Below are 13,737 nucleotides of genomic sequence, written 5' to 3'. Positions count from 1 at the left end.
TTCAATAACAACTTGCCACACATAAGCACAATCAAAAAATGGTATTCTAATAGCAGCTGCAATGGAGAGCCGGGCATTTCGCAAGAAAGCATAAATACATTACGCAGTTTGGTTGAAGAAAACAAAGATCCAGTTTATGTGACGGTATCTTTCGATGAAGTTCATATCAGTCGAAGTTGCCAGTGGAACGATGTTCAGAAGAAATTTATAGGGCAAATCACGTACGGTTCCATTCCAGAAAATGCGCAGTACCTATCAGTGGCAAATAATGCCCTTGTGTTTATGGTAAATGGAGTGAATTTATCCTTCAATCTGCCTGTCGCTTTTCATTTCATTAATTGCCTTCAATCTCATGAAAAAGCCGCTTTACTTACAATAGTGTTAAAAGCAGTTTCTGAAGCTGGTTTGAAGATTGTTGCAATAATATTCGACGGATTGATTCAGAACTTCACTGTTTGCAAATTACTAGGCGCTTCATTTGATATTCAAGGTGATTTCCGTCCTTATATTTTGAATCCACACGACGGCGAGGAGATTTCAATCATATTAGATAGTCCACATATGATCAAATTAGTCCGAAATTGTCTTGGGACAAAAAAAACATTGTACCATGCCAACGGAGCAAAAATTGAATGGAAATATTTCGAGTCTTTGGAAGAATTACGCTCAAAATGTGACATAGTCACCCATAAAATAACAAAAAGGCATATAATGTTCGACAAAAATATTATGAATGTCGCATTGGCAACTCAATTATTTAGTGAGTCAGCTGCAAATTCAATGGAGACATTTTTATCAAATCCAAATACCAAAAATATTTTCGAAGGGTGCGAAGGTACCGTAGATTTTAGCCGAAGACTTAATAATCTGTATGACGTATTCAATTCAAAATTGGACCCCAAATATAACATATTCAAAAACCCAATCAACGAACGATCCAAACATGAAATCTTCACTTTTTTGGATGAAACCATCGAATACATTATGAACTTGAAAATTGAATCTCCTCAAGGAACAAGTGTTTTGAAAATACGCCGAAAAACTGCATTTGTTGGGTTCATAATTAATATCACGAATCTTAAACAGATTTATTCGAAATATGTTGAAACCAATGAAATGCAAGCAATAGAAACCCAACGATTGAATCAAGACCCGCTTGAAAACCTCTTTGGTCGCATTAGAACTACGTGTTTAGGTGAGTTTTTGCCAATTGTTGCCAATATAAAATACAATACAGTAAATACGGTTACTTAACCAGCTGAACCATTTGAATTGAAGTATAAAAAAAGATCAATGCATACGAAATATATATGGACGTGTTAGGTCAAATTATTTATTCTAATTATTTGACATGTCACATCCATACATATTTCGTATGCATTGATCTTTTTTTATACTTCAATTCAAATGGTTCAGCTGGTTAAATACAGTTAAATGCATTATAATATGAATAAAACGATCTATGTTTTTTATTTTCCTTTTCTTGTTTTGTAGGTTGTAACGATAACCCGACAGTGGATCAATTTCGTGGTGCATACAGGAAGGTTATTATGGCGAAGGAGCTCAGCACTTCCGCGTTGTCAAATTGTATTGATTCCCTTAACATCTTGAGAACTCCATCGACATCTATACAAAAGCAGGTGACACAGCCGCCATGTATAGTAAGAGTACCAACAATGCCTGATACTGTCCAAAAAAAAAAGAAAAAAACCACCAAAAACAAACGCAGATGCGATTGAGTCGATTAATACGCTACTGAATCAATCAATCGAACCAAATGAAAGCGATCCGTTTTCATTCGACGGGAGTGAAATTACGATATCATATTTGGCGGGAACGATCGAAAAAAGGTTTTATTCTACCCGTACCAGTTGTGAGAGCTGTCGAAATATTACACAACATATTTTTAAAGACAATTTAAAAGTAGACAATTCGGTGCAAACAAAGAGAAGCCAAAAACCATGCCGAAGTACAGTCGAAATTTGCAGAATCGCAAATGAATATTTGAAAATACACGCATTTAAAATCAATTTCAAATATAACAGATTACTGTATGAAATATTGAACAATCTAGAAATAGATTTATATGATAATACAAACTTTAGTCACGATCTTCAACACAAATCAGACTTGATTAGATTTGTTGTTGAAGAGTTCATTAGATATAGGGCCACGTATATTGCTCAAAAAATAACATTGAACGAAAAACAAAAGATGTTACGGAGAAAAAATAGAAAACTAGTTCACTTTCTAGGAGAATAATATTCAGTAATATCAGTTTGTATCATTTTTATCTAATCCACAGTAAATTATCTGATTTAGTATAAAAAAATTGTTCTCGTAACGGTCAATCTTAATATAATGCAAATATGTAAACAATGATCGTTTTTTTATTTCATTCCAAATAGTGTAGCCCAGTGTAGCCGGTCATTGTCTTCCATCAAACTGTTTTAATTGGTTTTGTTCATTTTCACTTGCCAGCGTTCGCCACCCGTATTTACATAAGCACACATTATGAATAATATAGTATACAACATTACGCTGCATTCAAATCAAATTTCCAGCAGTCGTTTGGCACGAGAGGAAATCAATTCCAACTTTCGACTTTAAATGTTGGAATTCAATCAAAAATTTCAATCGAAATTTCGGGCGAACGATGATTTAGTGAACTCAGTCAGAAAATTCGGTGTTTGCAAAACGTGCGAAAAGAAAGAAAAGAAAAAAAACACACCACACAGGTTCGATGAGAGAGCGCAATGAGCGGATTAATTGGGATTAATTGAGTTAACAGCAACATTCTAGTTTACAAGGACTCATATGCATTTAGTCTAAGCCGTCTTACACAAATGGATTAACAATTCCGCATACCGAGAAAGAATATGTCTTAGCTTGCTCTGTTGCCTCACACACGCGCCCTCTCTTTCTTCTTCCATCTCTCATTCACTTTTCAATCACTTGTTCAAAAATTCGTAACATGAAAGTCAAAGCATTCAAAGTATCGTTTTATATTGAAAAAGTACAAGTTGAACTTTTCCGATGTTTTCTGCATAGTTGAATTCTAATGCAATTTCACATAAAACACCGATCTTCCAACGTGCACAGGCCGGCTGGTTGGCTGATAGTATCAGGCTGATACACTCACTTTGAGTGAAAATCGGTAAAATCGGTAAAATCGCATTTAGTTTGGTGAATGGAGAAGAACATACCAATAAGGTTGCTATATGACTGAATCCCCAAAGCTGAAAGCAATGTTTTCGAATGTTTTGGCGCTTCTGCGCGCGCTATTCAAACGTAGCGTCGCAACATACAGATAGACACACCGAGACTGACCGAGACACACTCACTCACTCACGCAAAATGTTCCTCTTACGCACAAAAAGAAAATCGTATTTCGAAGCACGTAGTTATCACTAACGATCACTAAAGCATTTGCTGAAGAGGTCACATGCCAAATTGATGTTGATTGGTGTAGCTTGAATGACAAAAATAACGTTTAAGAGTTTCCTGAGGTAGTTTTTATTCTGTACATTTTCGGTATAATTTGGGAGAACGAACACATTTCTACTAATTCGTACTAATTATACACATTGCTCTTGACTGTGGAAAAACAAAGTAAACGGCAAAATAACTTTGGTGAGTGGCTATTTTGCGCTATGTTGGGAACAGAAAGTTCTCCTGGATTTATATTCTAATTATTTCGGCCGAATTGGGCCAAATTGATGTTCATTAATATAAAAGTGTTTGGTTTTTTTTTTGCTGGGAAAGTTGCTATATTCAACTCATTTTGTTTATTGACATGTGTATGCAACTCAAATGTGTATTGTGCCTTTTTGCTTCGTTTATCGTTCAATGCGAATTAATACTTTAACTTTGTATGCGTGTTTACTGGTGTTTAAAATATATAATTAATGACACAAACAAGAAAATATCAAAACAAAATCGATGGCGTGTGCAATCGTGTGCCATTAGCATTGATTGTTATTTGTTGGTATCGACTTGAATTGGTTGAATACACAATGTGTTTGTTTGTGTTTGTATTTTAAACTCAGTCCAAAGTGATGCTTCCTTTGAAATAAACAAATTAAAAAGCGAACTAAATATGAACATTCAAAGATGTCATTTGATGGCATGAATCTCAAACAGTTTTTATTTCTTTTTTGTCGAACACAGCAATTTTTGTAAATCACAGCAAATGAAGAATTATGAAGAATAACAACCGATATCGGTTAGAATGGGTTAGAATAACAAATCTAAAATGATCTAAAACGATTCCACTTTGCGTATGCTGTGCAACGTGGTGCAATGTGGTGCAACGTTTTATTACATTTGCTGCGTTGCGTGATAGCATGTGAAACCGTGTGAAACAATGAGCCTTGATTCACAAAAATACGATCACTAACAAGTGTCTTTGTTAATTCAGAAATGATTGTGACCTTATTGTTCCTTTCATTCGAATTGAAAATCGTTGAACTGAGGCTACGTTCAACTTGCTGAACCAGAGATTTTCAGATTTAAAAAAAAATACGATCACACATTGTGTTACACTGCGCGCCACTTGTTGGTGATCGTATTTTTTCTATTCTTTCTTTATTTTTATTTTATTTTTTTCAACAAATAATCATATAGTTCGGTCATTCGACTTTTAATTTCTTTGGATGCTGTTGTTTGCGTGACGATTTTCGGGACTTTTTTTGCTCTTTTGGATGCTTGATCTGGTAAATTTTTGCCTTCAAATGTGCGATTTCAGTACTGTTGCAAGCAACTTTTGTTTCCAGATCTCTGATTTTTCCGTCTATGCTCTGGTCTGGCATCGTACATTTGTCTTCATCAAGAAGGAAATATTTGACTTGGCATGTTGCATTCAATCGTGCGTGATATTTTTCCGCATGTCGTTCAAAAGAACACTTTGCCGTGAAACAATCGGGGCATTCACTGCATAAAAATCGTCGGCCATGATGTACACTTTCGATATGTGTATTCAAACTTGATCCGTTGTAATATGTAAGTCCACACATTGCGCAATTTGTTGCTTTTTCGTCGTCGCCCGAACTTTCCGATGGTGATTGCACTTTTTCGTCTTGCTTCGATGTAGAAGGTGTTACCGCAGTACCACCACTAATGAAATTAGAATAAATTTAACGGAATGTAAAATAAAATATCAGTTTAGTTGCTTTTCGAATGTTTTTACTACAACCGCACGCACAATCGAAATTTCCATATGTTCACTATTTATTTTTTTAAATTTGATTTTTACCTTCGAGTATTCATTTTTCAACTTTCCAAATTCAACTCGATTCAACTCTTTCGTACCGTTTCGTACGGTTTCAATGCCTTTCAGACTTTATCAAAATGCGTCACTTCTGCTCCGAACCAAATAACAGGCAAATCAATACTGTTCCATATTTTGGCTGTCACGAAATATAAGAATCGAATTTCCTCCAAACTACAAGAACTCAAGCCGTAAGTTGAAAGCATACGAATGTATGCGTTTGAAATCAGCTGTTTATTTTTGAAATTTGACAATCCTTTAGAAGCGTTGAGCGCGTCAAGAACAGTTGAGAATATCGCAGTCGCATCACATCATGTAATATAGGAATCGACAGCCGATGTATATTGGTGTTGGTAAGAGTCTGTAAACATCAGTGAACGTCGATCCGGATATATGGAGATTATTTACGATTGAAAATTTGAGAACAGACCATTACACACAGTCGAAGAGAACGGAAGATAAGAGAGAATGGTGAGAACTTTGGAAGGAGCTAAGAAATCGTGGAGGTATTTGTATTTTCATGCAATTGAGAGGTTTCGAAACAAAATCATTCTAAAATTCATATTTTTAGAAAGCGATGTTTGACTCCACGTCCATCGCTACCGTTGGTCGTCTCTACGGTGTCATTCAGCTCAAAGGTTGCCTCTGTGGAAATATTCAATATTTTTAGTGTTTTTGCAAATTTTGAAACATTCGCATACCTCTTGAAAAATTTGCTTGATCGGGCGTTTGTAGACCAGCATCGATTTAAATTGAATGCAACATTGTAAGAGCTTTGATTCTGCCGCCCATACGTGCCTTCTGTGCGTATGGTAACGAGCTCGTGCACGGCTAAGTTGCGAGTGCATGGTTAATTACCAATACTCGAGCTCGCCGGTCCAAAAGGCACCGGCAAATGATCTCTTTGAAATCATTTAAAATGAGACCAAATTCTCGGATATATAAGGAGTTTTTAGCTAAGAATGATCATTGCATCAAATAGCGTTGTTGAGACCAGACGTATTTCTGTTAAATAAAACATAATACAAACCCAAAATTCAGTTTTTTCTTCACACTGAAACAGACTAAAAGTGAACCAGCAAAGGCAAGTTGAATACGTGCTAAATCAAAAAACAAAGCAGAGAATATGTGCGAAAAAAGGAAAAAAAACGAATACATGCATTTGAATTATGTTTGGGAAATGAATGACATTTGATTTATGTTTTTATTTACTTTTATACGTCAATTTTTTTTACATCAATTCAATATTTTTCTTGTTCCAATTTATTTTCTGGTTATATCAATTTTATTTTTTATTTTTTAACATGAAATGATTGGGGCATAGTTCACAATGGTAAGGCTGGTCGCCGGTATGCTTAAGCATGTGTTGTACCAAAACATATCTATCCCTGTTTTGATATTTACATAAATAGCATTCATATCGTAATAAAGTGCAATTTCTTTCATGGAGTTCACATTTAACTTTGTCGGCAAATTTTTTCTTGCATCGTGAACATTTATTCTGATGAACTATCAAATGAATGTCGAGAAGATCCTGTTCGGCGAATTTCTTTGAACACAATTTACAGCGGAATGGCTTCTCTTTATGCTCCAACATATGCAACGATATTCTAACTCTTCTGCTGTTGCTGTAGTCGCATTCGTCACGCATTCGTCACAAAAAAATTAGTCTGTCCTAAATTTTCAAACGGACGGACAAAAAAATTTGTCCGTCCTAAATTTGTAAAAGGACGGACGGACAGCAAATGTCCGTCCGTTGTCCGTCCGTTTGACACCTTTAGTTTCAACAAGAACAACAGAAACAACAAGAATGCAGGCAACAAAAACGGAAAGTTCAAAACCAGCGGAAATTTCACAAAGAATAACGGAAATTTCAATAAGAACAACAGAAACAAGAACGATTTCAAGAAAGAAAACAGCCGCAACAATCGCAATGGCGAGGCCACAGTTCGCGTCGTTCAGGGAAACGCGCAGGCCCCGTCAAGCGGCGGGGAACCAGACAACGAACGCGTGTTCCACATTCCAATGCCGTAAAAAGAATGCTGCATTTCAAAGACACGGGGGACTATTCTGACTTTATCTCCGTGTCGTCACCACAGTCGCGACACAATATACTTCTTTTGATCGACACAGAAGCCTGTGTGTCAGTGATAAAGAAGTCTTCGATAAATTACGACGACATCGACCGAGCAGACACAATAGACATGACTGGCATCACTTCAGAGAGAGTCAAGTCGCTCGGGTCGATTAAAATCACTGTTATTTTTAATTTGTCAGTAGACCACATTTTCCATGTAATTCCCGACGAGTTCCCAATACCGTCGCACGGAATTCTGGGCAAAGATTTTTCAAAACGACACCATTGCGTGATAAACTACGGAGAAATGGCATTTCGGGTAGCCCCCAGGGGCGTACCACCAGCGAAAATCTCAATTCAAAACGAAATAATTAGAAACGTAGTAGCTTTGCCGCCTAGATCGGAAACATTCAAAATGTTTCGCATAAAAAGCAACAGCTTTCCATGCATCATCGAAAGACAAGATGTCACCGAAAATGTGTTTATACCTGCTACGGTGGTATTTGAACCGGAAGCGTGGATCCGTGTTCTCAATGTGGATGAAAAATTGAAATACATCCAAACTGACAAATTAAAAATAACTAATTTGGAAAATTACGACATATTGAGACTTGAGAAAAATATTGGCAGACCAGTAAACGAACGTTTAGAGAGTCTACGAGCCATACTCAGGTCGAAAATCCCTAAACATGCGAGTGAAAAACTTAACCCGCTATGTGAGGAATTTTCAGACGTTTTCTACTTGGACGGCGACTGACCGAGTACGAATAATTTTCACACACAAACATTAAACCTTAGAAATAATGAACCAGTATTTGTTAAGAATTACCGACTGCCACACAGTCAAAAGAAGGAGATATGTACACAAGTTAAGAAACTACTAGATAATGAACTAATAGAATTAAGCAAATCTAACTATAACTCCCCACTAATAATAGTTCCGAAAAAGTCCGCAGACGGCACGAAGAAGTGACGCCTTTGCGTGGACTACAGACTCCTAAATAAAAAATTGATTCCGGATAAATACCCTCTGCCACGAATTGACGAGATCCTAGATGGACTCGGCAGAGCGAAGTACTTTTCCGTGATGGACCTTCACAGTGGATATCATCAAAATTTTTTTTTTTGCAACGGATCGAATGAAAGTGAAACGGTCAGTCGTAAATGTATTCAACTTCTGAAAATGACCCAAGACAACACAAAGATTACACAATTCCCAAAACCGTAAATTTATTCAACGCTTGGATCAATCATTTCGGGTTGAACAAAATTTGTTCGATTTTATTGATAGAATCTAGTGAAGATGATTCACCTCGGCCATGTGATAAATTCATAATTGTTGTATCGAATTTTGGCTCGTTCACAGTAGCAACAGTAGCCAAAGCAGCACAGAACCAATTTTTCCGATGAATTCATTTGCACGAGCAAAATTACTTTCGTGATGATAAACAGAGTCAGCTTGTAAACCACACTGAACCACATCACGCAAACTTATTACACACCAATTTGTCCTTGTCGGATTTTATATCTAATATAATTTTTTCCCATGCATTTGAATGGTGCCGTATGAAAATTCTAAGATTTTTTTCTTCATTTCTTTTCGTATTTGATATTGCGAATTGATAACAAAGCAACAATGCACTGAGAGACAAGTGAATGAAAGCATATAGCGAAACACACAAAAAAAACAAACGAGAATGAAAAAAACAACAACAACAAAGTATTCATTAAAAAGTGTCGCATATTTTCGCTACGAATTGCGAATATGACTTCTCCTGTGTTGTGTGTGAGATATTCAGCGATTTGATGACAATACGGATCATATTATGTTATAATTGACTTTAATTTCGCACGTTTTTTTTCCTCTCTCGACGACTTAATCTCGTGCTTTTTTTAATGATCATTCACATTTGTCAATATTTTGGCCACTAATTTCATATGATTTTCGCTCATTTTTTAAAGAATTTCCAGTCATTTTCCGTCTCGTAATTTGAAATTTCTGTTTGTTTCCCATATGAATCAAATTCATATGAAATTTAGGGCGAACCACGAGCCAAGCGCTGTCACATTGTATTGAAACGAGTGAGTCTCACCGACTACCTATTACCCAAGTCGTTGTCATCATCTCAGCCATCGACATCTGTCTCAAAACCATCTTCATCAGCCAAACAATCGTCTTTGTCTCAGCCATCATCACCAAACAATTCTAACGACAAATCGAATGTCGACACATCGAAACAACCATCGTTATCGCAACCATTATCATCGCGCGATTCTAGCGATAAATTGGAAGCCCAATCATCGAATTACTCGATTGATTCAACAAAAGACAATCAAGAGTTCGATGTTGCCACTGGAACTGAAAACGAAGAAGAAGAAGGTGCAGTTGGTGGTGAAGCGGATCACTTGATTGATTCAGAAACAGGAGATGAAGCGTTCGAAGTAGTCGTTGAAAGCGAGAGCGAAGAAGAAAATGTTGCTTCTGTTGAAAATCCGAAAAAGAAGAAAAAAACAAAGGCTGATTATGCGATGGAAAAGACATGTAAAACCTTTGCTGAAGCCGAAGCTGATGTCAAAGATCGCAAATATGGTCGCACCGAAACAAAAAAAGTGAAGAATGGCTGGAGTCACTTTTTCCGTTGCACGGTGGCGAAAAGAAGAGGAAAAACGAAATGCCAACATATGATGAAAATATTCGAGAGCGATGTGAAGGCGGAAGCGGTCATTTTTTCATCTCTTACGCCCCATGATCATGAATCGATTGCCGAAGAAGATAAATCGAAAAAAATGTCGCCAGAAATGCGCAATTTTATTGTGAGTCAACGAAAGAAAAACATGTCGGCAAAAAATATCATAAAATCAATAAACGAATTGAAGGCCACGGGTAGCATTTTTTCGGGTGAAAAAACACCGAATGATAAGCAAGTATATTATGTAGCGGAGAGTCAAGCGTCAAAAGAAACACCCCAAGTGATATCAGTCGGTGATTTGGTCGAGTGGTGTGAGAAAAACTCCACAATCCCAATGGATGAAGACGCCCCGTATGTTATGGGTTTCGAGCACTCCAATGTTAACGAATCCAGATTTTTCCGATTCATGTTTTCAACTCAACGCCTATTAAAAAACTGCATTGGTGCCACTACACTCGTTGTCGATGCCACGTACAAACTTAATTGGAACGGATATCCGTTTCTCATCGTGGGAACTGTTGATCGTGCAAGAAAGTTTCATGCTTTGGCCTACGCTTGCACCACAAACGAAAAAACGGAAGACTACACATTTTTCTTCCAAACGTTAATTGATGCCGTAAAGCAAATTCATAACGTTCAGCTCGCACCAAAAACGCTAATTGCTGATGGTGCCATTTCGATCCGAAATGCCTGCGAATTGACATTTCCAACTATCACCGTTATGGTTATGTGTTACGTTCACGTTCTCAGGAACGTCAACAAACGAGCTTTGGCCAATAGCAAGAAGAATCGCAAACCGATAATGGATGACATCGAAATTCTGCATTTGGCCGCAACCGAGGAAAAGTTTGACGAACTGTCGGCTCTGTTCATCAAAAAATGGCAGAAAGAGGAATTGGACTTCACGCGTTATTTTGAACAACAATGGTTGGGCGATTTGAAGTACTGGTTTGTTGGCGCATCCGCATTCGACCCATCAGACAATAATCATATTGAAGGTGAGTTGGTTTTGAATATGACTTCTTTCGTTGATCGCTCTCACTCTTTATTTTGACAATCGAACGATTTTGTTTGCTTTGCTTCTACTGATGGATGGAAAAATTGAACATTCAAATTATTCAAATTTAAAACTCAAATTGCCAGTCATTGAATCGAAGAAAATTGAAGCAAAATTTTGACACGAATGTTTCAGGTTACAACTCACACGTGAAGCGCGATATAACGCACCGTGAGCGCATGCCGTTGGGCCAGTTTACCCAGAAAGTGTTTGAAATGGCCAACGAATTATCCATTCAATACAAAGAAAATAAAAAAGCCATGAAATGCGAGCCAATCATGCCCACACCATTGTGGAAGAAAGGTGCAATATGGGCAAGCGATGACCAAATTCCAACAATCAAAATGTCCGAAAATTCGGCTGAATGGGTTTTTTATGCACCATCGACAAAGTGGTTGGAGTCTGAAAAGCCATTCGATTTAGCTTCGGTGCAAAAAATCCAGCAAATGACGTGGAAGACTTTTGACCAATACGTTGAATTCGGCCATTGCAAATTCTACACCGTTAGAGTTGCAAAAAACAGGGAAAAGTGGAACGTTGAATCACAATGCGATTGTCCTGATTTTTTCAGGCATTATATCTGTAAGCACATCATTGGGATCGCACTTCGTCGAAAAATCGCCGTTTTACCGAAAAATGCAATTCCGACGGTGTTGACACAAAACAAAACGTCTGGTCGCCCAGCAAAAGCTGCGAAAGCTCTTCTGATTCAATTAATACACACAAACCCCAAATACACAAACATACACATACAAATATACATACAAATTAATTTAATAAAAACAAAACGAAAAAAATAGAAAATTTAAGAACGCAAACATGAAATCGGTTTTTTTTATTTGAACACAAACACACGATTTGAGACACAGAGCACAAAGTAAGTGGTTTTTCATGGTAATGGAGTTTGATTTGGTTTGTGTGCTGCAACAAGTTATACTTGATTGAATTGAGCACATTGTTACGATAAAAGGTAAGAGACACATTTCCCACGAATATGTTTAAGGTAAGACACATGTATTTTGTCAGAAAAAGTCTGCACATTTTCGAAAAAAAAATGTACATCTGGTTTTATTAGGAATTTATCTGATCATTTTAAAAATATATCTGACCGTTTTGGACAAGTGCGTCTGTCAAAAGCAGAAAAATAGTGAATTTTCTGCTCAATGTAGAGTTTTCTCTGACCTTTTTTGGAATTTATCTGGCCAAATTGGAATACAATTATCTGCTTAAATTGTCATTCTTGTCGGATCAAATTAGAATATCTTCGACCAAAATCAGAAAAAGTCTGCACATTTTCGAATAAGTATATCTGGTTTTATTAGGATTTTATCTGATCATTTTGGGAAATATATCTGACCGTTTTGGACAAGTTTGTCTGTCAAAAGCAGAAAAATAGTGAATCCATTTTTCTCTGCTCAATCTAGAGTTTTCTCTGACTTTTTTTGGAATTTATCTGGACAAATTGGAATAAAATTATCTGCTCAAATTTTCATTTTTGTCGGGCCAAATTAGAAAATCTTCGGTTCAATTTAGACTCTATCTGACCATTTTAGATTTATCCATCATCAAATACCACTGGATAAGAAGTCCAGACCATTAACGGCATTTAGCACCGACAATGGTTTTTATCAATTTAAGGTATTGCCATTCGGCATATCACCGGCTCCAGCTGCGTTCACACGCATGATGAAAATTGCCTTCTCGGCGAAGATAAGCCAATAGCTTTCATATCACGAACATTCAAAAAAGCGGAATTAAATAAGCCAATTATCGAAAAAGAATTGTTAGCAATTCATTTCGCTTTGACAATGCTAAGACCATACGTTTATGGCACTGAATTCACCGTGTACAGTGATCACAAACCACATGAACCAGGTGCTGCGAGAATTGTGTAAACTACTGAAGGTGGAACACAAAAGTTCCACCGCGTACCATCATGAAACGCTAGGTGCCGTCGAACGTAGCCACCGCATCATGAACGAGTACTTGCGAGCGTATCTCAATGGCCATTTAGAAGAATGGGATAAGTATGCGCGATACTTTGAGTTTAATTACAATACAACCCCGCATCAAACGAGTAACTACGTTTACAGCCCATTCGAATTAATCTTTTCACGCAAAGAGAATTTGAATACCGAAATTTTCTCGAACAATATACAACCACTTTACAATTTCGACGATATTGTACAAGCTATGCGATACAGACTCCAAAGATCGCATATCGAAACAAAAGCAATCATTGGGAAAATCAAAGTAAGAAACAAAACGCAGTACGACAAAAACATACACTGCGTCGACTTCAAAGTAGGTGAGAAAATTAAAGTAAAAAACGAACCCTACGATAAATTCAAATTCATTTATAGTGGACCATTTGAAATTTTAGAAATCGAAAATCAAAATTTGATAATCAATTTAAATGGCAAGCGGTATAAATTACATAAGAATAGAGCTTGCCATTATTAAACATTGTATCATAGACTATAAATACAGAATTTTTCACCTAGAAAGAGGCAGGGACATATTTTAACTAGACAGGAAATTAAACCCAAAGAATAGCTAACTTTGTATTTTTCTAAGAATATGTAGCCAAATCAGATATATAAAAAATTATGTAATTAGTCTACTCTAGAAAGGAAGGTGTAAT

The 13,737-nt window shown here is 36.7% G+C and overlaps 1 protein-coding gene across 1 annotated transcript; it reads left to right on the top strand.

Annotated features, from left to right (window-relative positions):
- Positions 1 to 9,703: 9,703 nt before the first annotated feature.
- LOC129572647 (uncharacterized) lies at positions 9,704 to 12,235 on the top strand (the record flags this gene model as incomplete). Its single annotated transcript, XM_055452656.1, is given in 3 exon segments — positions 9,704 to 11,034; positions 11,229 to 12,063; positions 12,097 to 12,235. Coding segments are annotated over 2 exon segments (1,824 nt in total). The 3' UTR covers positions 11,894 to 12,063; positions 12,097 to 12,235.
- Between the last annotated feature and the right edge of the window lie 1,502 nt (positions 12,236 to 13,737).

This window comes from Sitodiplosis mosellana, unplaced genomic scaffold (genome assembly GCF_009176505.1).
Source record: "Sitodiplosis mosellana isolate CC-2019 unplaced genomic scaffold, AAFC_SMos_1.0 Smas_scaffold_5323, whole genome shotgun sequence".
Lineage (NCBI taxonomy): Eukaryota > Metazoa > Arthropoda > Insecta > Diptera > Cecidomyiidae > Sitodiplosis > Sitodiplosis mosellana.
This window is presented reverse-complemented; position numbering and strand designations above follow the sequence as displayed.